A 27,043-nucleotide genomic window follows, 5' to 3' on the forward strand; every position below is an offset into this window, starting at 1 on the left:
TTGACCTAAGGGCTTCTGTGTGCTACTAATCTCAAAGGTTCACAGTACTTGCCAATAAAATCACCCTGGAAAACAAAGCTTTATAGATGGATCTTTGGTCCATTTCACAATAGCCAACTTCCTATAAGATACTAAAAGCAATGACATGCAAGCATCAGGCAACAGCCTTATCAGAGAACAAGGACGTTGTCTTAGTTCACTCAGCCTACTGTAATGAAATGAAGCCATATAATGCTGGCTTATAAACAGAAGAAGTCTATTTACAATAGAGGCTGGGAAGTCAGAGACAATGGTGCTTGAAGACACAGAGTCTGAGAAGGACTCATTTCTTAGTTTAAATGGTCTCTCCTCACCAGGTCTCACTGTGTTCTAAGGGTAAAGGAGTGTTTTGGACTCTAAGAGCACTAATCATAAACTGACCATCTCCCAAAGGCCCCACCTCCCAGAACCATTGCCCTAGAAATCAGAACCTCGACATGCAACATTTAGACCATAATGTGCACCTCACAGGTGCTACTTCCACAGACCAATTTCAAAGCTTGGGAAGCCACATGACAGTGGGCAGGTATTCACCTGGCAACAATATTCTTCTTACATAAACTAGGATGCACCTTATATATGATAGAAACACTCAAAATATAAAATGTGGCAACAATCACCTTCTATGTAGAGCGGCTCGACCACATCATGGTTAATCAGCTCGAAGTTCTCATGGCCAATCCAGTGTTCCACATTTCTCTTCCTGCCTGTGAAGAAGTTGTCCACCACGGTCACCTCATGGCCATCCATCATGAGTTTGTCAGTTAGATGGGAGCCCACAAAGCCTGCACCTCCAGTGATCTGTATTGGACATCCCCAGAAAACACAGTGATGACAGATGACACGGAGACACAAGCTTTGATGCAAACACAACTAAAAATCTGGCAGCAGGTAAGGTGCAAACAGGAAAGCTTATAACAGCATCTTGACATACTCACTCCAGAGAAGCCTTAACCTGAATAGTGCTCAGCTATCTCCAACCATGACAATGTTCAGGGAGTAACAAAAAACCTACAGCTACTCAGCTCCAAACATCTCTATTAGCAGAGGTGTGCAATACAAAAGCTTGCATTTCCACAGAAATACCGACCATCCCCCAACATCTGCCCTTCCATAGCCTTAGGGTCCACAGCCATTGATTCAACAGATCTAGACTGAAAATATAGTATGCTTTGTGATGGCTGCATCTACACTGAATACACACAGGTGATTTTCTGACCTCTTCCCCTGAATGATCTGAGCATAATTTACACTGTATTAGGTACGCTGTCTACTGATAATTGAAAGTGCAGAAAGGGAGGTGTAGGCACCCTTAGATTCTGTTACCCTTGAGGCCCTAGAAACTGCTCTTACAGGTGTGGAGGTACAATGGTACACAGCTATAAAAGCACTACTGCTAGGGTTTAGAATCACTCTCTTAAAGTGATCAGCAAAGTACAGAGGATTTGCCTTACTACCAAAAATGTATATGGTATTTCAGTTATACTTGGAAGCTAACATATTCCCAATTACTTCTATGCACAAATGAGAACTACTAAGATGTTCTTATAGAAGAAAGCCATAAGTGGTGTTCCGCTGCCTGGTTACATCCAAGAGGGATCAGAAACATGAAGGCTGCAGCTAGGTCTCCAGAGCGAATGAAGCAGTAAGGGGCCAGCATAGAGGGCCAGCATCAACATGCTTCCTCAATCCTAATCACCACAGATGTGCCATGCTGGTCATGTTTAAAAACATTCTGAAAATGATAATCCATACAAAATGAATGTTAGCATGGGGTGAGGGGAAGCTTCCTTCCGAGCAGAGGACGGGAGATGAGAAAGGAAAGCACCGCTCTGTGCTGTTCCTCCTCCACCTGGACTTTAGCTTCCCTAAGCTCCCTGCAATCCTAGTCCTGGGTAGGCTGAGACAGGAGACCCAATAGTTAAAGGCCAGCCTAGGCAACTTACAAGAGGAGCTAACTGAGGTGAGCTGAGGTAAGGCGAGGTGAGTAAGGTTAGGTGAGATAAGGTGGGGTGAGTGAGGTGGGGTGAGTGAGGTGGGGTGAGCTGAGATGTTAAGTGAGGTGAGGTGAGACAAGTGAGGGGAGGGGAATAAGATGACTGAATGAGGTGAGGTTATATGAGATATGAAGTTGTCCTTCTCTTTACCTACTTTTTCAACCTGAAAGAGTTATCATAAGAAAACCCAATTCTCTCTACAATAAAAGTACACAAATGACTAGAAATGTGGTTCTAAAAGATGCCAGTACCCACGAACCTCTTGTTCCACTAACATTTCACAGAGTACAAGACGCTGCCCACAGGTAAGAGGGACAGACACCAATAAGACTAGTCAAAAACAGCAGCTAGCCATTTTCCTAAGCTCTGAAAATGCAGTGGCTGAGTGCAAGTCCAAAGGCAAGCTTTCGAAGATTAAGGACATTTTTGCACCCCTTTGCTTTAGAGATAAACAGACACCAGAGAAGCTGACGTTCTCAAGATAACCTTGGATAATCACTCACTAGCCTGAAGGACCCTTCCTCACCCCAACCTTGCAGTTACAAGCTCACCCACCACTACTTTTCCCTAAGTAGTCATGGGTTACATGCTGTTTTCAGAAGGGGTTAATGGAGCTCAGGAGATCCTAGTTATGTATCTCAGGTGATGTCATAAAAGAGCACGAGCTTTCTGCCTCCACATCACTGTGGTCCTGACATCCTCCTGCATCACATGTCCCCCACCAGGTGATCCTCAAGAGCACCAAGTGATGGTCAGCCTCCCAAATTAGGAGCAAAACATGCCTATTTAGTATTAGTATTAGTTTTATTAGTAGTATTAGTAGTGTTAGCAATATTATCCCACATAGTAGTAGTAATAGTAGTAGTAGCTGCCCATTGTCAAGTATTTTGTTTCAGCAATATATTTACACTCTACCTATACAGAACCTATCTATAATATAAGGATTTCCTGGGAAAATATCTGATTCAAATGTAACACATTCTAACACTTCTTTCTGAGGGTCCTGGAGGTTAAATCTGGGACCTCACTCATGCTACGCAGATGCTCTGCATGAGCCACATCACAACGCTCTGCATAGAGCAAACACATTTTGTTTGCTGTTTTTTCTTTTCACTTTTTGAGACAGGTTCTCAAAAAGTTGCCTAAATTCACTTTGTAGTCCAGAAAGGCCTTGAATTTCCCGCCTCAGCTTTCAGAGTAGCTAGGATTCCAGGCCAGAGGTGCCACTGGCTCCAGCAAATTTTAATGTGTTTCACCCTGTTACATTTCCCAAAGAGGTCCATGATTACAAACTTAAAAGTGCTCATTGTGTTGGCTGACAGATACTCCACACATCATTGTGCAAATGCTTCTGATGTGAGCTCCTCTGTGGTGTTCTAGTATGTCTGAAGCCAAAAGGCCTGGAGACACGTAAGGGAGCAGAAATGCAGCCGATTAAACTATAAACACCCACTTCTGAGATTCTGACAGCCTGAGCAGGCAGCTCTTGAGGCTTCCTGTGCAGCATGGATTACCTACCATGCATGCCATTCCTTTTGTTTCCTTCTTAAGCAAGTCCACTCCAGTGAAAATACTCAGAGGTTTGTATAACATACTTATGTAGTTATACTTTTCTAATTATAAATTTTATTTTAATCACACAACCATTTTAAATAGAAAACATTAGCAGAAATTCAGCTTTTATACAGCTTTCCCAGGAAGCCTAACAGAGAACCCAAGCATGGCATGGTTCTGAACTTAGCAGCTCATCTCAACGTGCATGGAGTCCATGGGTACTACTGGGCAGCTCAAATAGCCTTGTTCAGGTAAGCATTTAACTTATGCTGCCCAGCAAATCAACAGAAATAAATTTCCAGACATACCTCTTCTGTGTTTAAGGTTCTAAACAGTATGCAAAAGGCCTTAGGTTTTAAACAATATGCCAGTTTAAACCAATATTTAGGCACTAAAGGATGCTGAAATGTGTATAACCTATGAGATTGCAGATGAACCAAAAATCCTAAATGCATTTGTTGCAGTAAGATACAAAGAAACAAATCTTCAAGACCACAGAGTACTTACGTACCAATGTGAAAATCCTTTTGAGTCCACCAAGGTCACCTTATCAGAAATGTGCTCCACGAGGCAACAGACATAGGAGGCCATTAGGGAACTGCCCGCCTAGGTATAATAGTGCCACCATTGTGGCACTTACAAAGCAAAGATTCAGCCTCTGTCTTCCCTTGCCCTCTACATTTGCCACAATGTAACATGGTAACCGAGCCAGACACAGGACCTCAGTCACCATAACCTAAGACATTTTGATCATCAGAAACTACTTACTCTATGCCTTGGAAATTACATGTGTAATGGACATTACAGCAATACAGACACACAACTGTAGTCCTTCAGATCTGTGATAAGTCAGGCACATGGCAACAGAGACACTAGAAGAACAGACTTTGATACTGATACTCTGAAGAAAATCCAGAAACAGACATGATCCCATAAAGAATAACACAGCCTGTGTTAAGATGGCAAAATGGTCCACTATAGATTTAACAGTCTCTACCAGAATCACAGATGGCTTCTTTGGAAGATTTGGCAAGCTGATCCTAATATTTACAAGGAATTGCAAAGGGATCCAGAATAGCTGAAACCATCTTGGAAACACACACACACACACACACACACACACACACACACACACACACACACACACGCACACACTGTGGATGAGACAGACAAGGTGGTATGACATGCCACCCAAATTCAAAACCTACTACAAAGTCACAGTAATCAATACTGTTCTTTAAGTCAGTGGACATGACAGTCCAGATATAAATACTTATTATATTCAATTGATTTCTCACTTTCAGCAAACAGGACACACAGATTGTAAAGCAAAAGAAAAAAGCCCATCACCTAACACTAAACACATAAATTATCTCAAAATAAAATTGTCAGGCCCAAAAGAAACTCAGGATAAATGGATAACTACACTTCTCAATAGCAAATCCAAGTGTCCACTAGCCTCCAGGTTCAGTCAGTACCTATGGCTCCTCTCAGCTCTTATCATTCCACCTCCTACCCTAAATTTCTCCCCTTCCCCAAGCTTCTCATTCCTATGTAATCCTGCCATTTTGTCCATGTGCCCTCTTAGTCCTTTCTGCCCCCTCTCTTCTCTTCATCTTTCATCTTTCCACTTCTCTCTCCTCTCCTGGCCTTGTTCACTCTACTGGCCATGGTCTATTACCTTCTTTTCCTGCTCTGGACTATACTCAACCTCATCTACGATAAAAACCTTCCCCTCAAACAACGCTGGAACAGCTATGCTCTCACTTCATACACAGACCTAAACTTAAGATCCAAATCTAGAAAACGCTTAGAAAAAGACACAAGTCTTTATGACTCTAGATTAGACAATGACTTCTGAACTCTACCAATAGAACACAAACAACAAAGGCAAAAAATAAAATTAGACCATCTGAACACACACATACAACTGTATATACATCTGACAAATTAAATTACTACTCTACTTCTGCGGGCCTTGAAGGGCTGCGGACTTCAAGAGAAGAGATGCAAATGAACTTGTGTGTTTATGCAGGACTCAAACTTGTTTCAGAATTTAGTAGAAATTCTTGCCTAGCAACTTTAGGGTTATGTAGAAGTAGAATGTTTTAAGATAAATAAATAAATAAGTTTTATTGGTATGCTGAAATCTACCTGCTAGCTAAAGGTGCTACTCCTTATCTGGGGAAGGGAAACACTTGCCAGAAACGACCTGGAGGACAGATATCTATCTCTCCTTCTTTGCCAGCTATCTGGACAAATGTCTTATCATAAGAAAGGCATATTTTTATTGCCACCTGCCAAGTTTGTGGCCTTTATTACTGCTTGCAATTTTTTGTGTGCATTTATTGATACCTTTAAAACACCTACCAGCGAAATGTCTGTTCTCACCATTTCTGCTCCTGCAAACACGCTTAACTGTAAGGAAAATTCATTTAGTGGGCAGGAGACTCAGAGATCGCCCTCACTGAGATGTGAGATGGCCACACTGTATCTGGCTGGAAGATACGGTGGAGGGTACTGAACTTTTCCAAAGCATTAGCCTGGGTCACAGCCCATACAAAGAGTTCTCTCATCTATCCAAATGTACTATTGATTCTTCTCTGGTTAGCATTTTTCTAATACAGCAACATAAAACTTTTGTGCTTCAAACACCACCATCAAGAAAGTGAAAAGACCACTCACAAAATGAGAAAACAACATGCAAAAAAAAAAAAAGTCTTAAAAGTCCTGCAGATATAGATCAAAAACACAACTGTGATCCAATGGTAAGAAGGGAAACAAATCAACACTGAAAAAAGTATCCAAAAACAGCCAATTAGCCCAAAAATGGTTCTAATACATGATGAACAAATGTTTGAAACATTATGCTAAGTAAAAGGGCCCGTCACAACTGGATAAATGTGGCAATACCCTATCCACATGATGAAGCCAACAGTGAATTACATGGCACATGACTGGTGCCCCAATAAAGATGTGACTTTAAAAAACAAAACAAAACAAAACAGTAAAATCTCTATGTAATTTCCCACAAAATAATAAGATTCATCTTTTTCCCTGGAGAGCTTGAGTTAATATTTAACAGGGAGACTCTTAGTCAGGGAAGCCCCAGGATATTCACCAGTGTGGTCCAAGAACCAGAAAAGGTTAAAAGCTGCTATGTGAAGTTTCAAGGGTCTCCTCGTAAACTGTGTTCTTCAGCCTTCAACTCTTTGGTTAGTTTTAAGGGGATTCTTTTTGAGCTTTATAAATACAAGATTATGTTACCTTTGACTATTTATAGTTTAATTTGGGTCTTTTTAATGTGGATTCCGTTTATCCCTAACTACACAAGAAAGAAGTCAAAGCCTACATAGCATCATGTATGTTCACAGCAATATGATTCACAATAGCTTCAGAATAGACACAGCTCTAATGCCCATCAACTGAAAAATGGACAAGCAAGATATGGCGCATTCATACAAAAGAACATTGTTCAGCCATGAAAAAAAAAAGGTAGTGAAACAATATTAAAAATATTATTCTCAGCGAAAGAAGCTAGACACAAAGAGGCTAGGTGTAGTGTATCATCGTTCATCATTTCATGCACATGAAAGATTCAAAGTGGGCAAAGCCGTGGGATAGAAAGCAGCTTCAGCGGGTGCTGAACCCAGGAGGAGAAGGCGTCAGTGGCACATGGTAGCTATTGATGGCACACGGTTTCTCGTCAGTGTGTAAAGCCATTAAGACAATGCAAACAAATAGAAAACACAGAATTGGCTACTGAGGAGGTAGAACTTGACAGCATTGAAATCTCATCATAAAACAAATTTCTTAATATTATAAATGTAAATCTGGTATGCAAACTTACCAAAATCCTTTTCCGGTCCTTTTCTGATAAAAACTTTACAGGCGGGTATTTCTGGGTAAAACTATAATATGAAGAGATTTAAAAGGAAAAGTTAGTCCACTGTGGTTCCCCGGTCACTCCCCAGGCTCTGTACAGATGGCACAGCGGAGCACTCCTCAGAATCCTGTGGACAAACTCTGGCTTGACAAACCACGAGGGAAACAGCATCATTCCACCCAGGTATACACCAGCCCTACGTGTTTTGCAACAAACAGATTTGATCTTTTTTGCTGTCGATACAGCAGAAGAGAAGCACTACTTATATTCAGCCAGGTCAAAATATGGAATGCAGTAGACATAGTGGTACCACACATTAATCCGCAGCTGGGGGAGGCAGAGGCAAGAGGATCAAGAGTTTCAGGCCAGCATGACAGTGAGAGACTGCCTTTCCCAAAAATAGTTATAGAAAGACCTGAGAATGTAAGAGTAATAAAACATGGAATGACCTTGAGTTCAATTTTCAGTCTTTCTCTCTCTCTCTCTCTCTCTCTCTCTCTCTCTCTCTCTCCCCCCACCCCCCCCCCCGTGTGTGTGTGTGTGTGTGTGTGTGTCTGTGTGTGTGTGTGTGTGTGTGTCTGTGTGTGTCTGTGTGTCTGTGTGTGTGTAGCACAGGAGCATTAGGAAGTCAGAGGTCCATGTTAAAGGTGACTCAAGACAGTGAAGAAACAGAACGAAACTGTCTCCTACTCTAAAAGTTTTTGCAATTCCATTTTTGTCAGAGTCCCTGGCGCAGTGACTGGGCATCTGCACTTTCTGTCTTCTATTTGCTCTTCCAATGCCCTCCCGCCCTGCAAAGGCTCCATGGGTCCCCAGTGCACACTGACATCCCAGAAGGAAAGCAACATAATTAGCATAGAAAGCAGCCAAAGGACTTAAATGCAGACTTAAATGTTCTCTCTTATTAATGCTTTGGAGCTGAGTGCTTTAAATAAATCTCTGTGCAGCGTGGTAGTTATTGCTTTAACAGGGGAGGAGTGAGGCTGTCTGCACCATCTTTGTCTCCAGCAAGCAGAACTGGTACAGAGTGACATGTTAACGGTCACTGAACTGAACATCACAACCAGTACACAGGGGTCTGTTCCCTGAAAGCAGGAAGGCAGAGATCTTTCTTTACAGTACAGAATCCTCCATATTCTCAAAAGGGCAAGCTGCCTTGCATACTATAGACACAGGCAGATCGAAGGGCTAATGAAGACAAGATAGCAATCCTGGGCACTGAGCTCTGCACTCAGCTCTTCCTGCTTCATCCGGGGCCACCCCAGTCACAGACTGCCTTTGGCATGGACTGCTCAGAGCCAGTCCATGTGTTATGTTCTCAGTGCTGTGAGAGAACAAAGGCCTCTGGGCTCTGCCTTGGGGCAGAGGCTAGGTTGGAAGACCTGGGAAGGTTGGACATATGCCCAACTTTCCAAATGATTCTTTCTCTCTCGACCATCTCCTTCATTTAGGCGTGTGGAAGCTGGAAATACAAAAGTCAAGTGGTCTACACACACCTCATCCATTCGTCTCCAGCTTCTGACTCAGGTCACAAGTCACCTTCCCTTCTCAACCTCTAGGCTAAGTTCTTAGAAGCTACAACCTGGCAGCAACAGACAGCAGAGATATAACCTCTACTAGACCAGAAAAAAACAGACAGAACTGGATATGGTGGCTCCTTCCCTCCCTGTGGTTTCTTCTTCAAGACCCACTCTACTCTGTTGTCATTTTTCAAACGGTATTGGGGATCAAACAGAGAGCTGTTAGCATCTTAGCCAAACTCTCTATACTGTTGAACTACAGACCCAACCCAGGAGTTTTACTCTGTCTGTCTCAGGGGAGTGAGTTGGCAGGTACACACTGGAAAGATAAAGTGGGAGGAGAGAGACATGGTTCAGAGGCACAAGACTGTGAAGTAAACCCCAAGAGTAAGTGCATCCAACAGCCACAGAACACACCAAACCTAAGTTTAGCTTTGGATGCAGCAATATCCCTCAGCATTCTCCGGGGTTACCTCTGAGACCGCAGGAGACCCTAAGAGAAGAATGTTCAAGTCTCTTACCCAAGGGTACTTACACAGAACCTTCATATGTCCCCAGTGTATTTTTGAGAGACTGTTCAGCTAGGTAGACACATAAGAGGGACCACGAATGGATAACAAAAATTTCAAACTTCCTGCTGCCTCCTCATACTCCTGATCTGAGACAAAGGCCTGCAGGCCTGGTAGGATTTTCCTCTCTCGAGTAGGATCCTTTTGCAATAGACTTGTTTGATAAGTTCAAGTTTAAGGTGGAGATCAGGGAGGACATGCTTACCCCAAAGTTGTGAGCCTATCAATTCCCTCCCATTATCAAGCTGACCAACCCTAAATTAGGAAAGTTCCCCGCAAAGACTCTTAAAACCCAACTGTGGAGAACAGGCTGTACCCGAGACCCCTGACAAGGACTGGTAAAACAGAGGAAAGACCAGGGGTTCAAAGTCCTCCATCAGAGGGTCTTCTCTGTGTAGTCACTGTGTGCATGCTATCTCACTCCTAATTAAAGGTACCTGATCTACCCACAATGTCTCAGATTTCCCCTGCTGATACTTACTGCACTCAAGATTTTCCCTGTCTTAAAATCCTTTAATGGGAAAGAGAACAAACCTAATCCAGACCCCTAGACAGTAATGCTTTGGGTTCTCTCAGATGGCGACTGATATCAACATAAGGGACACGTCACATCAATAGTCACTACACCAGATTGTTTGGGGAATAACAACAAAACTGTCTGTGTTTGCTACAGATACAACCCTTCCCCAAATATCTTCAAACTATAGTTGGTAGAAAGTGATATGGAACTGAGAATATGGACAGCCATCTATAGCCCCTTGAAGGAAAGCTGATGTTATTTGACTCAGGAAGAAAATGGCAAACAGTTTTCTCAGGAGTATACTTTAGAAATAAAGCCAATCTGGTGTGCATCCAGAACATAGCACCTCACCAAAAAGCAACTATGTGCCAATTACCACTTTATCAATTATTTAAAGTCACTCTAGACGTTAGCCTTAGGTTTTAGGACACACATGTGAGAATAGTAGCACTCTAGGTAGAAGTCTACGTTACTACTGGGTTAAGAATGAAGCTTGCAGCACATGAAGAAGGCCCTGGGTTCCATCCCCTACATCACAATAAAATAAAATAATCATCATTAATTGATATATTCAAAGCACATTAAAGAAACAGAGATGAATTAAGCAGCAGCATGCAGCAGGCTCTCTGAGTTCCACTGAGTGCGGATCGGAAGTGTTTTAGTATATGGAGTAAATGAAGACTTCTTCCCATGTTATTACTTCCTACTTGCATAGCATGCTCCCTGACCAAAGCAGGTCATGAGAGATGACTTAAATGCTTGAGTTCTATGCAATACTATGTTGCCTTAAATATGGAACATCCAAGGATTTCATTTCTATGGAAGGTACTAGAACCACAAAGAAACACCAAGAATGACTGCAAAATCTGTATGAATAAATGGGAAGCAATGTGCAGGCTCAGGACATGAGCTACATGTGAGACTGTCTCCAGAGGGGAAGCTTCCTCAGATCTCACTCACCGAGGAAAGCAGAGCTATTTTAGCAAGAAATCAATATGCGGACCATTCCTCCAGTCTAAGTCAGTGGTTCTCAACCGTCCTAATATTATGACCCTTTAACACAGTTCAGTTGTGGTGACCCCCAATCATAAAATTATTTTTGTTGCTACTTCATAACTATTATTTCACTCATAGATATAAATATCTAAAGTTCTGATGGTCTTAGATGACCCCTATGAAAAGGTCATTTGACGCCCACCCCAAAGGGTCATGACACACAGGTTGAGAGCCATTGCTTTAAGGTCACTGCTTGTGCCATTCTAGACCTCTGCAGGATTGTTTCTCAGCACACTGTTAACAGTTGCATGAGGAAGCTGCAAATGCAGAGCTGCAACACTGTTCAGGAACCTCTTGGTCGGAGTCTCCAGTCACAGACCCATGCAGAGGTCAAAGCAAAGCTGCAATGGTTGCTGAGGGGTCCTGCTCCTACCCACAGCTTAAGATTCTCCTTTCCTTTGAAATTGGTACTCCCATCTGCAAAATAAAAACTCCCCTTATAGTCTGCGCACTCCATTCTTAGAAGGTAAACAAGACAACAACTCCTTATGATACAAACAGAATTCAAGAACATCAAAAAGATCACTCACCACAGTCAAGTCAAGGAAGGGTCAATACACATATCAATGTAATCAATACACAATAAAAAATATAAACTGCATAAATGGACTCAGGGACAGAGATCACATGATCATAAATGCAAAAAAACAAACAAACAAAAAAAAAACCAACCCTTTTAACGCTTATCCAACGTCCTTTCATATCAAAAGTCCTGAAGACACTCAGAATAGAAGGAACACATTTCAACATAATAAAGACTGAACATGAAACATGAAGCACTCAATCCCAAGCAGGGGATGTCCACTTTCTCTACTCTCATTCAATATAGCACTGGAAATCTTAGCTAGAGTAATAAGGCAAGAGAAGCAGGAAAAGGGAAAACAAATAGGAAAGAAAGAGGCCAAAGTATCATTATTGGCAGATGATATCACTGTAAGATACAAGACACTAAAGACTCCACTAGAAAACTCTTAGACCTCATAAACACTTTCAAGCAAAGACAGGATACAACATCAACAATTAAAAACTCAGTAACATTCCTATATACCATTGACAAATACACTGAGAAAGAAATCAGAATAAAGCTAACCAAGGATGTGGGGAAACCTCGATGACATAAATGTTAAGATGCTGAAGAAAGTGAGAAAGTCAATAAAAGGTGGACTTCCCATGCAGATGGATTGACAGGCTTAACACTGTGAATATAGCTACTCTACCAAAAGCAATCTATAGATTCCATATCAAAATTCTAATGATGTTCTTTGCAGATTTGGGGGGTGGGAAGTCTTAAAATTCATATGGAAGCAAAGACCCAGACAGCCAAAGAAATCCTGAATACTATAGGGTATTACCATTCCTGATTTTAAGTTTCACTACAAAGCCATAGGAAGAAAAACAGCATGGTACTAGCACAAAAACAGACACACAAACCAATGACAGAACCAAGGACTTTCATACAAGGCCACAAGGTACAGCCATTTGATTTTTAACAAAGGTGCCCAAAAAATGCACACCAGAGAAAAGAGAGCATTTTCAACAAATAGACTTTCTACATGAAGAAGAATGAAACTAGATCATTAACTCACCTACACAAAAATAAACCCAAGGCCAGTATAGTAGGGACTAGGAAGACAGTCGTGCTGAGAGTCATCCAGACAGCAGAGGCGGAGTTCAAGAGGCTTCAGAGAAGAACAATATTAGCAACTGGGTTAAAGACTGTTCTGTGATGCTGTGGCAAAGAATGTGACAGCTTTCTGTCCTTGTCCTAAGAATTTGACCATGGTAAACTTAAAAATAAAGTGCTTATATTATTGGCAAAGGAGATTTCAAGACAGCTCTATTATAGATCCTGCAACATGGTCACTAGCAGTCAGTCTTAGATGGGTCTACAATGAAAAAGAGCAAACAGGTCAGAAAAAAATACAAACTGTATAATTTTCAGAGAAAAGGGAGACTAATAATCTTAAAATGGTACAGCCAAAACTCAGTGGAAACGAAGCTGCAATCGTTAAAAAGACCAGCACCTCAATGGAGAAGTTTGATCTGAACTGGAACAATGAATGGGAAGGGTGGACTCAGACTCAGGGTGAGATCCCAGCCAGCTAAGCTTCCAATTTCAAAAAAAGAAAACAGACATAAGATGTTTTCTGCTTGTAAAGGCAATTATAATAAGAAAGAAAAAAAAAAAAAAGGTTGATGTTAATGTGGTTCCAGGGGGCCAGGGTCCATCCCAAGGGGCAGCTGACCTTGACAGTGTTTTCCATACTGCGCTGTCTTTAGAGGCATCAAGAATGTAAGAGTGAAGGGTTTCTAGAACCATCCACTGCAGTTTCAGAGAGCCTCCAAAGCCAGTCAACGTGTGCCAGGAAGTCTCTATGCAAAGGCCCTGAGAAATCATTTTGTGAAGGAAAGTTTGGGTTGTTTTGGAAACCACAAGATGTTGGAGATGCCAGAGCCATGAGGTACCTGCCAAGGGAAGTGGTATACAGAAAGTTGAGCCAGCCCAAAAAGAGGTATCAATGTTGGAGGGGTAGAGCCATCTAAACCCTTTAAAATTAAAGTCCCAAAATTCAGGCATGGAACTACAGGATATGGAGTTTGCCCTGATGGTTTTCTCCAGTATTTTCTCACTCTGCCTTAACCCATTTTAAAACAGTAATGCATCTTCTGTGCCATTATATGTCGGGGTATATAATTTATTTTTTGATTTTACAGAAGGTTGCAATTAAGATACTACATGGAATCTCAGAAGAGATCATGGCCCTTTTAACAGTGTTATAACTGTACAAGACTACAGGGACCTTTAAAGTTCAACAAAATGCATTTTGCATTATGGAGGCCAAGGAGTGGACTATGATGCTTTGAATGAGAAATGTTGTGCATGTTAATTCTTGGTTCCCAGTTTGGTTAATTCTTGGTTCCCAGTTGCTGGTGCTGTTTGTGGAGGTTTAGGTGGTATGGCCTTGCTGGAGGAGGTATGTCACTAAATCAAAGCTCTAAGAGTTAAAAGACACACCATTTCTAGTTCTCTCATGATCTCCCTCCCTCCCTCCCTCCCTGCCTGCCTGTCTCTCTCTGCTTCCTGACTGAAGTTTAAGATATAAGTTCTCACCTTATGTTCTTACTGCTATGTCTGTCATTTGTTGCCATCATGGATTCATATCTCTGGAACCATAAACCCAAATAAACTCTTCCTTTTTCTGAATACTTCAGATTAGAGCTTATCATAACCTTGGCCAGAGTCACCTCTGTTCAAAGTTGGCAATAGTTGATGCACAGACTCAGAAGCTGTCCAAGCACTGAGGACAAATGACTGCTTAGTACTCAGCCTTAATTGTCAAGCCCATGTCCCTACCTCAAGGCTCATCAGAATTGCAGAAGTAGTAGAAAGACTCTAAGAGCCAGAGGAGGAAGAGGAAGCGGAAGAAGAGGAAGAGGAGGAAGAAGAGGAGGAGAAGGAGGAGGAGAGAGGAGGAAAAAGAAGAGGAGAAAAGGGAGGAGGAGGAGGAAGAGGAAGAAGAAGAGGAATGCTGTTATGGGGACACAACATGACCACTGCACCATGAATTCACAGAAGCTATGGTTAATTGCACAAGGTCAACTCAATAAGATCAGTCAGCATTCCAACAAGAATCACTAATGGGACTCAGTGCATTACCAAAAATTAAGAACAAAAAAATCAAGAGAATGTAGGGTGGAGAAGGTGTGTATATAGGGGATGGCTAATCATGAGGAAAAGTATTCTATAAAAACCCAAAGAACTGGGCAAGAGAATCAACTCAACTGTCTCACAGCACTGCAGGCGCTGCACATCTACAGGATTTTCCTGTGGGTTTGGGGGTTTCCACTGAAGGATCTCCCAGGCCTAATTTTAGAAGGATTTTTTTTTTCAAACTTAGGATCTCATTAGGCTTCAGCAAAATCACAGTAAAAATTAACTTCAAACACGTAGCAAACAAACAAAATTTCCCTTTTGTTTTCCTAAAGGAAATCCATTGCTTTCTTAGGAAATAGTCCTTCATAATGAAGGGTTTTAAAATGTTTTAAAGTAATACAACCAGGACCTGGTGTATTAGTACATACTTGTAAATTCAGACATTCAGAAGACTAAGGTAGGAGGACTGTGAAGTACAGGCCACTAAGGCACAGTGAGCTCCAGGAGAATCTAAGCAACAAAAACAGGCCCTGTCTCTAAATAACCAGTATTTCATTCAAATATTAAGAACTTAGCTTCTTACAGAAGGAAAAGATCTCTCTTGAGAATTTTTTATGTCCTCTAAGTTCATATGTAACTTTCCAATATAATGAACTTAACTGAGAGGAACACTCTAAACACCAATATTTCCTGTCATACATCTAAGACATTTTTTTAAAGGCAGAACAACAACCAAAAAAATGTGTACATACCTTTTTTCCAAATCTCTGATTTTCTCTCTTAATGGTTCAACAATCTGGAACAAGAATAAAATCAATTTTAAAGCAAACCACTTTTGTCCTAGCTTAACACTGGAGGGTTGCGTGGCATAAGCAAGACAAATTTTAATAGGGCAAATGATCTATAGACTAACAAACAGAAAGTCCCCTTACAGAAGAAAATGATGTTTGAGTTTCAGAACTAAATAGTATCACAAAGGAAAGGAGATTGACAGACACATAAAGCAAAACAGAAAATAGACTGACCTCTTCAATCTTGCTTTCGATCTTTAGTTCTCCATTTTCCTGGATAGACCTGTTGAGCAGAAAGCTACAGAACTGAGATCAGGTCAAAGGCTTTGTGCCTTCAAGGTATTAGCCCAAAACAAATCCTATTTACAGACCCTCTGCTCATCTTGCTCAAGTACTGGTCACCAAAAAGACAGTATGAAGGAATCTCCTCACAGGTCTATAAATAAGTGGTTTTACCTAAGAGATTATTTCTATTAAGCTAAATTAGCTCACCCATATTATACCCAACAAGAAATTTTATGATGCACGTGTAGAGTATCTATAGGAGTCTGTGTTTGTCTACTGGGCTTTCTCGGGGATTTAAGACAGAATGGAGTTATCCCAAGTAAAAACAGAGCACCTCTAAATAAGACCTGAGCACCCCACCTCTCCACAGACTGCCACCTTTGTTAGGGGACACACATTGGCACTGGCAATCAGATCAACATAGTCCCACCCACTTTACAAAACCAATTCCACAAGAGGCTGCTAGGGGCTGGGGAAGCCAGTTTGTTTCTTGTGAGAAGCTTTAAGATCTCAAAGCCAACCTGCCCATCACAAACAGCTACTGTTCCTGATACTAAGGGATAACAAAGTGGCTCAAATGTTTCTGTAAACAGAAAACTGTTCTATGTAGCAAATCTGCTTACAGGATGAATGCTTATTACTCTTCAGCTGATTTTAGTGTTATTTTTTAATTTGATACATAAGAATTCTTACTTGAATCTTAGATCTTTACAAGTATCCCCCCTGCTTGTTAATTAAAAAAAAAATAGTAATAATAAAGCCAGTTCAGTAATGAATAGCTCTAATCTTGGCACTTAAGAAGCTAAGCCCAGAGTATCATGGACTTGAGACAATCTGAGCTACACTGTAGTAGCCTGTACTTCATTGTAATACCACATCCCAAAAACAAATGAAACAAAACAGAAACAAAAAAGCATGCACACTCAACCTAGAAGGTAACACAAACTTTAACCCCAAAAGAAAGGAGGTCTAGACAACCACATCTAGTATAGACTACACATCCCAGAATACCCTGAAATCTGAAACACAGTAAGCACCAACAAGAAAATTCCACAGATTCCAGTCGGACGGAACACAGGCTCACCAAAAGTATCTATAAAGTCACTTTCAGGGTATTTATGTATAAGAAACACAAGTGAATCCTGTGTTTAAACATGGGTCCTAGCCCACACAATTTCAATTTACAAGCAAAAATATTCCAAAATATGAAAAAGAAAATTTTAAAAAAAGCCTTTAAAATCTAAACACTTATTTTGGAGCTAAGGAAGGCTCAACCTGTAGTTGGCTCCCTGAGGAAAAAGGCAACCATGATTTCTCTAAGACATTATCCTTCTAGAAAAGCTGTGCAAAAGACCCTATGTTCCCATTCAAACCACCCAGAATGCACTCTACATGTGAGTAGTAAAAGCAAGTGTCAACTGTATATATCTACGGGAGGAGGGGGGGGGGGGCAGGCAATACTGAGTGGCCATCTTTTTCATCTTAACTTTGCAGAGATAAACACTAAAATCAGATGTATTCCTTGAGAACACCCACAAAAGACATGAAACACACAGATGTGTAAACAGCGTAACAGCTTCATCAAAAACTACTCAATTAATTCACGATCCAACTGAGTTACAAATGAGACTATAAAGCCCAACCATAATACCCAAGCAATTAAAAACAGTTACCTCATGTTAACAAAGTTGCCCCAAACAGCTGCAAGAGAAAGGAGAAAAAATATACATGTCAGTATTAAATCTACAATATTCAGGGATTCCAACTCATCAAATTTTAATTTTTAAATGCTATTCAAAGTTCACTGAAAAAAATTAGCATTCACAAAGACAATAAAACATATACTCTGTTTTCAGAAAAATGAAGACTATAAAAAGTAGAAAATAAGACTTCCATGTATTCTTGTAGCTCTGGCATTTGGAATTCAAGGAAGTGCTTTGAAAAATATTTTGTCCTCAACATTCTGTTTAAGAAAGATTCATTCCTTTAAAAAAAAGGGAGGGAGGGAGGAAAAAAGAATTGCATGCCTTAAAGATCCAGAGTTCGATCCAAGCTCTCTCTATGCATGCTGTTGCTGCAGCCAGAGCCCACTTCCCTCAGCCCTCACCCTCTCTGATCATAGGCACCGGACAGGCAGATTATCAACCAGGTGCCTGAGCACAGCTGCCTCTAGTATCTGCATAGAATTAGTCCTGACCCAACAATGACATCTTACCATACATGATCTAAACATATAAAAATCTGGAGAATCCCTAATTCAAAATCTGGTATCTGAAATGTGCCCAAATGCAAAACATTGAACCTTGGCATGATGTTACTACAATCAGGAAACTTCAAACCATGAAAGAGTTTCATGCTGAAAATTATTTAGAATATTGTATAAAAAGATCTTCAGACTGCACATGTAAGAAACAAATGAACATTGTGTTTAGAGTCAGTTTCCTTCATAAGACAACTCAAGAACATGCAAATATTCCTCTTAAAAAACAAACCCTCAGGCGGGTGGTGGTGGCACATGCCTTTAACCCCAGCACTTGGGAGGCAGAGGCAAGCAGATTTCTGAGTTCCAGGCCAGCCTGGTCTACAGAGTGAGTTCCAGGCCAGCCTGGTCTACACAGAGAAACCCTGTCTCAAAAAACAAAAAACAAAACAAACAAACAAACAAACAAAAAACCCTCTAGTCTGATCCCAGTTATTTTAGATAAGGGATAGCAAACAAACACAAAACTTCCCAAGCAAAAAGAGGTAGGAAGTAGTAGGGGAAAAACTGAACTAGCAAACTAAAGTTGGAAGAAAGTAAGAAACCTGTAAAATTAAAATAAGATATACTAAATGAAGCATTGATAAAACTTCTGGGGGGGGTTTTGTTTTGGTTTGGTTTGGTTTTTTTTTTGTTGTTGTTGTTTGTTTGTTTGTTTTGGTTTTTCATGCAGGCCTGACTGGCCTGGAACTTGCTATGTAGCACCAGCTGGCCCTGGACTCACAGATCCACTTGCTTCTGGATTAAAGGTGTGCACAACCACCCTCTACTTGAATGGTTTGTTTTTGAAACTGGGTCTTATTCTGTAGCCCAAGCCAACTAGACCCTATGGTAATCTGCCTACCTCAAATTTGAGGGTTAAGATTATTGGTATAAGCTACCACACACACCTTACTTATATTCACTTAAAAACTATCTGCAGAAAAGAATGGCACTATGGTCATTTCCAAAACTGTCCTTGAAGCTAATCCCTAACTCTGATGCCACAAGACAAGTGTTTCAGAGTGTCATTAACCTAAAGGAAGTCCCTGGTGGGCAGTAAACCTACTCCCCTATGGAGGACACTTAGCAGTTCAGGAAGATGAGCAGCTATTGTAACCACTCCGTTTAATTTAGACAACTTCAATTTAGAAACTATTCAGGGGGCTGGAGAGATGGCTCAGCGGTTAAGAGCACGGACTGCTCTTCCGAAGGTTCAAATCCCAGCAACCACATGGTGGCACACAACCATCCATAATGAGATCTGATGCCCTCTTCTGGGGTGTCTGAAGATAGCTACAGTGTACTTACATATAATAAATAAATAAATCTTTAAAAACTATTCAGAATAGAAACTGTACAAACAGAGGGTACCGAAAACTCATTTCAAGTATAACTGGCAGAAGAAGCTCCAGAGCTCATTCCGCTCTGGACAGGTTAGTGCCTGCCTCTAGTTCTTCTGAGTGTTTAGTAAACCAAATGCCTCACCTGACCCAGTGCTTCTGGGAAAGCTCTATGGTATCATTGTGTTTTTAAACAAAGGGGCTGTCTCAGTCACTGTTCTATTGCCTTGAAGCACTACAACTAACCATAACTAACACAACTATTATAAAAGAAAGCATTTAACTGGGGCTTGCTTGGCTTCAGTGGCTGGGTCAATCATCATCTCAGTGGGGAGCACCGTGCTAGAGCAGTAGCTGAACTACATTTTGATCTTTAAGCAGAGAGGAGAAAGAATGGGCGTGGCATGGACTTTGAAACATTAAAACCCATCCTCAGTGACACACTTCTAACAGGCCACACCTTCTTAATCCTTCTAATCCTTTCAAAGAGTTCTGCTCCCTGCTAACTAAACATTCAAATATATGAGCCTATGGGGTCCATTCTTACTCAAACCACCACAGCAACTTACTGAAGAAAGCATTTAAGGGGGCGAGAAGGAGGGGGGCTTACAGTTTTAGAGGGTTAGTCTACAGACCATCATGGCAGGGAGCATGGCAGCAGGCAGGCATGATGCTGAAGCAGTGGCTAGGAGCTTGTATCTGACCCATAAGCAGAGTGAGAAAAATATTAACTGGGAATAATGTGAGTTAAAACCTCAAAGCCCCACAAACAAAATCAAAATAATCTCATTTACCAAAATAAAAAAGTAAAACATAAAATCAAGAAGAAGACTTATATCTGAAAACTATAAAACATTGATGAAATAAATAAAAGATGCAAATAAATAAGGAAAATCCAGATACCTTGTTTCATGAATAGGATGAATCGCTGTTTAGAAGGACTGCTGATTGTTATATTTTGATTTTATGTTGTGAAATAACTGGATTCTTAGATTCATTTTAATGTTGTTTTTGGTGGAGTTTGGGGGTCTTATATGTAAGATTACACTGTCTGCAAACAGTTACTTTAAACTTCTTTTTTGACTACAAGGAGAGCAGAAGTGACTTCTGAAGCTGGGCACAGCCAGCCTGGTGCTGCCTCACCTGCTAGGACAGTCAGTCTGGGGCCAGCAACCATGGAAGAAGTCTGGACAGGGAGTGCGTGGGCACACTGACCGCCAGTGCTGAGTGTCATTCCAGAGTTAGCCAAGTAGCCCTGTGCTGGTGAGTCTTCCCAGTGGCTGACTTAATCTGAACAAAGCTCCAGACATGAATTCCCAACCCACAAAGGCCAATTCAATACAATGGTAGTTAAAGTGCTGAAACTGCCTGAATCAGAGTAGAGCTGGATCCATCACCCCCTTTAACTCACAGATATCAGATATCATTTCCAGTACCGAAACAGAAGCAAATATGGGCTGCATTCCAACCAGTCCACCTCCCTCATCAAAAGCAACCAATTCGCATAGGCAGACCATCTTTAGACACAGGAGGGAACAAGCCATCTCGACCACCAAGTGAATGAGGTTGCTGACAACCTGACTCATTACTCCACACTGCCATGGCACATCAGCTGCTCCTGGGGGGAAGGGGCCTTGCATAGTTTCAACACCCCAATAAGGCAAAAACTGTATAGTATAAACATGTGATTAAAACCATGGGTAAGCTCTAATGGCCCAATTAAAACCCTCCCCCGCCTCCAGCAGAAGAAAACATCCAACAAGTAAGAGCAACAGTGAACTTCTGGTCTACCTAGACAAAAGGTTCAAGACGATGGTTTTCATCCTTCAAATTGAGAAGGGGAGGAGATATGCCGAAACACAATAGCTTCCCTTTTCTACTTCCTACTACAGACAGAGTTGAGGTGCTAAAGGTCAGGCAACAGGAACTGAATAGGGCTGTCCACACTCTAACTGCAGTCTCCTCTATCCTTACAGAGCAGGTCTGTGTGTATGTGCAAATAGGTTACCTCATGACAATGATAACTGAAAGCTGGTATGTTCTGTGTGTTTTCTGCACAACAAAAGACTTATCAGACTTCCCTGTGTCTCTAGTCTGGCCCTGTAGGTCCCAACCCCAAGCCAGCCCCTGCTGATAAGTCCTGAATCCCAGTTACAAAACCTATCAGTAGCTCATACCCGCTATGCTTACATCATGAACTCCTACTGCTATGGTTTGAATTTCCCTTCAAAACTCATTCTGTAATTTAACTATCACTGTAATAGCAGCCTCTCTGAGAGTACCTTCTGATTTCTTCCATCATACTTGCACATCCCATCCTCAAATGAGCTGTATCTCAACACAGGTGGGTCTTTCTAATGGAAAGCAGGGAGATGCTGAGGCAAGCTCATCCTGCACCATTCCTGAGTGCTAGGCTGTGCATGATTTAAGGCTGCTGATTATGTGAAACCACTGTCCTACACTCAGCACAGCCAAGTCCTGCATGACCCACTGCAGGCCAATGTTCGCTCCAAACTCAGATTACTCTTCTGCTGCTGTGACAAAGCACCATGCCAACTTGTAGAACTAAAGGTTTATTTGGGATTACAGGTCCAGAAGGATAAGAGTTCACTAGATGGAGAAGAGGCAAGCATGTTATCAGGAACTGAGTACTGAGAGCAAACATCCTTTCTTATATGCACCAAGCAGAGAAAGCAAACTACACCTACCACAAGACTGCAGTGACATACTTCCTCTAACAAGGTTACACCACCCAAATTTCCCAAACAGAATCTCCCAATGAAGATGAAGCATTCAAATACTACAGACTATGTGGGAGATTTCTTACTACACAGTTAAACCCCAGAACTCCCATGTCCCCTATTCCTGAGCATTTGTAATAAAGCTCTACCACCCACTTCTCTGGCCTAATCGCCAGGGTATCACACACTGAATACTCTCTTCAAAAAAGCCCACCAATCAATCCTTTCTTGTCCTGCCTCTGGAGTCCCCAGATCCCAACTGACTGACAGATGTTCTGTTTGGGTCCTTCTTCTGTTCCACTGTACAGCCCTCAACTGCACAGGAAAGGCAGGTCCTCATCGAAACCACCGGCATATAATGTAAATTACATTAGCAAAGAATGAACCTGGTGTGACCACTGCTTTTCAATATCAACTTCCAAAAGTCCTACTCTGAGCAGAGTGTCAATTGAGGAATTGTCTTAATTGCCTTTGACTAGCGTGGAAAGACCAACCCTAAATATGTGTGACACCTTTTCAACCTAGGTAAAGAGATTATGGAAAAGGAAATCATTTGCCTTTTGCTCACTTGGCTTTGCCTCTTGCTACCCAACTAATTTACTTTGTAATGCTGCTGATTTCTTCTCAGATGTTAGAATGAGCATTTCCTGCCTGCCAATGTGGGCTCTCCAGGAATCTTCCATGTCTTTGGCATCAGACTGGGATTGCTGAGGCAGCAGCCTCAAGAACTAAGCAAATACCAGGTCCTTGGTCTTCTCTAGTGTGATGCACCATTTCCAGAGTATTGATTGAATAAGCTGATCTAATACATTCTTTTTATAAATATAGTGGGGGGTGGGGGACCTACAAAGAACCCTAATTAGTACAGAAAGAACTTTAAAACAGCAGACCTTGGAACCCCTGAGATAGGCTTTAAGCTACAGTTCCAATGCTGTAAGAACCAGTTTACAGGAGCAGAGCTCTCATGCTGGAGCTCCACTCATGCAAAGGCTTCTTTTCATTTAAATGAGGCTACAGTAGGCTGTATATCTACCTGAACTCTGCAACCAAGAGAGGAATGAGATGCGCTCTTCATGGAAAGCTTTTCTCCATATAGAAAGACGGCAAATCTCAGAAAAGCTGATGGTCTAACACCATCAGCACATTACAAGTGTTTAAAGGTTGTTTAGAGACACAGAATGCAACGGCTACCCGGGTGACTCATGCAGATGCCTATAGGGAAGGCACCTGGGTTGGCTAGAAATGAAGCAGACTGTCCAAGTGTCCTGGATTACCTGAATATTGACACTGCGAACTAAAACTAAATGTCTGAAGTAGCCAGGCAGTGGTGGCGCACACCTTTAATCCCAGCACTAGGGAGGCAGAGGCAGGTGGATCTCTGAGTTCGAGCCCAGCCTGGTCTACAGAGTGAGTTCCAGGACAGCCAGGGCTACAAAGAGAGAAACCCTATTTGAAAAACCAGAAAAAAGAAAATTCTCTGAAGTAATATAAATTTTCCATAAGCCCAAAACCTTTCTATCCAAGCTGCAAACTGCCCTTAACCCTTAGGAGCCTAGCTCCCAGACTATGCAACTTAACTTTGAGCTCAGCAGTAACAGGCCTATCGAGAAAAAGCTTGCTGGAAATGAGCCTTAATAACAAGTATGTAACTAATTTTTAGATCTGGAACTGAGCGTCATTCTGTCTGCAAATCTTGGCCACAAAGACACATCATTCCTGCCATCTGCAGGAGGACATGCATGGGTCTTAGGTTCATTTCCATCCTGTGTCATACTCAAAATTCTAGTCTGTGGAATCTCCTCTTAACACATACACATCCCAAGTCTTTACAATCAAATTTGGTGAAGACAGTAGGAAGAAACAGAAAGGAATACATCTAACAGCTTTTCATCTCCAAAAAGCAAAACTACTTTGAAGAACCAGGTCTGGTGGTTTATATCTAAAATTAGAGTCCTTAGGATACTAAGACAAGAGGATCATAAATTTGTGACCAGCCATGCTATATAGCAAGTTTCTGGGCTACATGGTGAGACTCAGTCTAAAACAAACAACAAACAATTGATTTTGCAAATATCGAGACAAGTATCAAGTGATAAAGAATATAAACTTCCCTTCATCCTAACCAAAGTGCCTCAAATACCAGCACAGATCTGGGTGGGTCAGGAAATGCAACCACAGAGTTTCTCTGGCTTTTGCTGGTTGAGCAAGTTGTAGGATAACCCTAGGACATGAGGCAATATTTTCTCTCAAAGAATGAAAATATACTTCCCTTGATGCTACTAAAGGAATATTATCTCCTTAGATTTTCTTATGAAACTAGAATTGTTAAAAAGAGAATGAGAAAGGAAAAAAATTCTGTACCCTAACAGAAGAGGCACCCTAGGCTCATTTTCCACAGGGGTGGTCATCAATATGAACAGACCCTACGTGACACAGTTGTTCCTGGACATCAAGCTAACAATGTGCCCTGAAACTCACTAATAAGTCACGGGGGTAGGGCAGGCAGAGTCAAGTATGCATGGAGATAGGAGTGTTGCAAGAGAAGGGGTGAGACCAAGAGTAAGGAATAAAGGAAAGGGAAAGGGACGGATGTGAGTAGTGGGAACAGAAGGCTGCAGGGGGGCGGGGGGGGGGGGGGGACCGGACTCTGAAGAGTGGAAGGAACTGCAATCATGGGGCAGAGCAAAGGCGGCAGGAATGAAGGGGAGGTCTCTGGAGGAGCCAGCCATAGTAGAACACAGCAGGGTACATGTGTACAGCAGGGCAAGTATACATAGTAGATTTAATTTATCTCTTTAAAAAGCAGATTCATTTCCACCATGCTCAGAATAGCCGAGGGTCCTGCAGATGTAGTGCACAGTGGCTGAACAGATGGCTACTGTTTGGTTAAAACAAAAACAAAAACAAAAAAAAGTCAAGCATGATGAATAAGGAAAAAAAAAAACAGGAATGGTGAATTTCACTTCTTTAGGAGGGAATCACCAATCATGTAGAATTTGAGCAGAGTAGATGAAAAACAGAAATCTGAAAATAACACTCTGAAAGTGGCATTTTATGGAACTATCCTGAAATGAATGAACGTGGTAGCACTGGGGAAAGCGAGAGATTAGGTAGGCTTTGTAGAGTTTTTAAAGATTATTTCATTGAGTTCTCAACTCCATCCAACATGGCATTCATTATCCTTACAAATCTCTTACCCTTTTCAAGGACTCACTGCCTTTTAATCAACTATAGTATCTGTAGGATCCTTCAAGAAAGTGACTTTCAACCCGTGGGTCACAATGCCTTTAGCAAACCCCTATCTCCAAAAATATTTACATTATGGCTCATAATGTTAGCAAAAGAGTCATGAAGTACCAATGGAAATAATTTTATGGTTGGGAATCACCAACACATGAGGAACTCTACTAAATGGTTTCAACATTAAGGAGAACCACTGCTTGGGATGGCAAACAACATTTGGGTTGTTAAAACTAATTAATTTAAGAGAGAGAGAGAGAGAGAGAGAGAGAGAGAGAGAGAGAAGGGAATTGTTTCTATACCAGAAAGTTAATTTCCCTGACATACTACTGCTTTGCATGGAACATAGGTACTGTACATACTTGTAAGATGAATAAATACATGCTTGCCTCTACAATTTTCTTTTCATAATATATAAAAAAAAATCAATGAGTTATTTTTCTAAATATGTTCTAATGGCAAATGTTTACACAATTCATCAATGTATCATTTTATTTTCAATTACACAATAGACAATAGTAAAGATCTATTTTTTTATATAGGCTGTGGATATGGACATGAGTGCACACATCTGGTCGTTTTCTTTTAATTTTATGTATTTTTAAAATTTAGATACATTTTACAGCACATATGCTATGCGTGAAATGGATTGTGGTATAATAGTGTTTGTGTTTAATCCCTGTCCATGATAATAAATGAAGACAGAAAACAATACAGCTCCTGACAATATATGTACTAGGTAAATAAATGGACTAAAGTACAAAGTTATTGATACATGTTGAAACATAATTAGCCTGCCATATTAAAGGGAAAATAAAAGATTAATATCCCTTAAAAAAAAAAAAGAATATGTCTTCCATTATCCAAACCCAAGGAACTGAAGCTATGGAGAATCTGATCTGGACAAACTGACAATAGCCCACCCAGGGCCACCACAGCGTGCAGCTCCCTCCTCCCCTTTAACCATGTCAAAAGTCCAGTGAAGGAAGAGGCTGCTAGACTGCCCACCATTAAGAAAAGAACAGGTCAGCCGGGCGTGGTGCCACTCGCCTTTAATCCCAGCACTCTTGACGCAGAGGCAGGTAGAGTTCTGAGTTCTAGGCCAGCCTGGTCTACAAAGTGAGTTCCAGGACAGCCAGGGCTATACAGAGAAACCCTGTCTCGAAAAAAACAAAACAACCCCCCCTCCCCAAAAAAAAAGAAAAGAAAAGAACAGGTGAAAAAGAAAATACCTTCAAACTCAATTTAACCAAATCTAGTTCTCCCTGGTATCCATGGTGCTAGGGTTTCAGGACTCCTCTCAGGCATGGAAAATTCACAAATGTGCAAGGCCCCCACCCCTTATATTTGTATATAAGATAACATACACTTTAAATCATCTCTCAATAACTTAATACAATGTAAATATTAAATATTATATTTATTCTTTTTGCCTAATCAGAAGAAAAATATATGTATATTCAGTACCATTTTTTAATATCTTCAATCATGGTTGGTTTGATCTCTAGTAGGAATCCACAAATATATACAGCTGACTATACCCCCTGCTCCCTCCTATACTATCTGCATCCCATTAGAGCTGCCTCAAAGTTACATTTCTCTCAGGAT

The 27,043-nt window shown here is 41.2% G+C and overlaps 1 protein-coding gene across 7 annotated transcripts in view; it reads right to left on the bottom strand.

Moving 5' to 3' along the window:
* Uxs1 (UDP-glucuronate decarboxylase 1) overlaps positions 1–27,043 on the bottom strand; it is an 80,879-nt gene that overhangs the window by 42,844 nt on the left and 10,992 nt on the right. For 3 of the 7 annotated variants that reach the window (NM_001368288.1, NM_026430.4, NM_001368289.1), the window contains exons 2-6: positions 17,546–17,573; positions 15,822–15,870; positions 15,549–15,592; positions 7,441–7,501; positions 660–840 (exon numbers count right to left, since the gene is read on the bottom strand). In NM_001368288.1, coding sequence (NP_001355217.1) covers positions 660–840; positions 7,441–7,501; positions 15,549–15,592; positions 15,822–15,870; positions 17,546–17,550 — 340 coding nt within the window. In that variant the 5' untranslated portion in view covers positions 17,551–17,573. Of the gene's footprint in view, positions 1–659; positions 841–7,440; positions 7,502–15,548; positions 15,593–15,821; positions 15,886–17,545; positions 17,574–27,043 lie in introns of all 7 variants that reach the window. The other 4 variants (NR_160749.1, NM_001368287.1, NR_160751.1 and 1 more) reach the window with 4 other exon arrangements.

Source organism: Mus musculus, chromosome 1 (genome assembly GCF_000001635.26).
Source record: "Mus musculus strain C57BL/6J chromosome 1, GRCm38.p6 C57BL/6J".
NCBI classification, from domain to species: domain Eukaryota; kingdom Metazoa; phylum Chordata; class Mammalia; order Rodentia; family Muridae; genus Mus; species Mus musculus.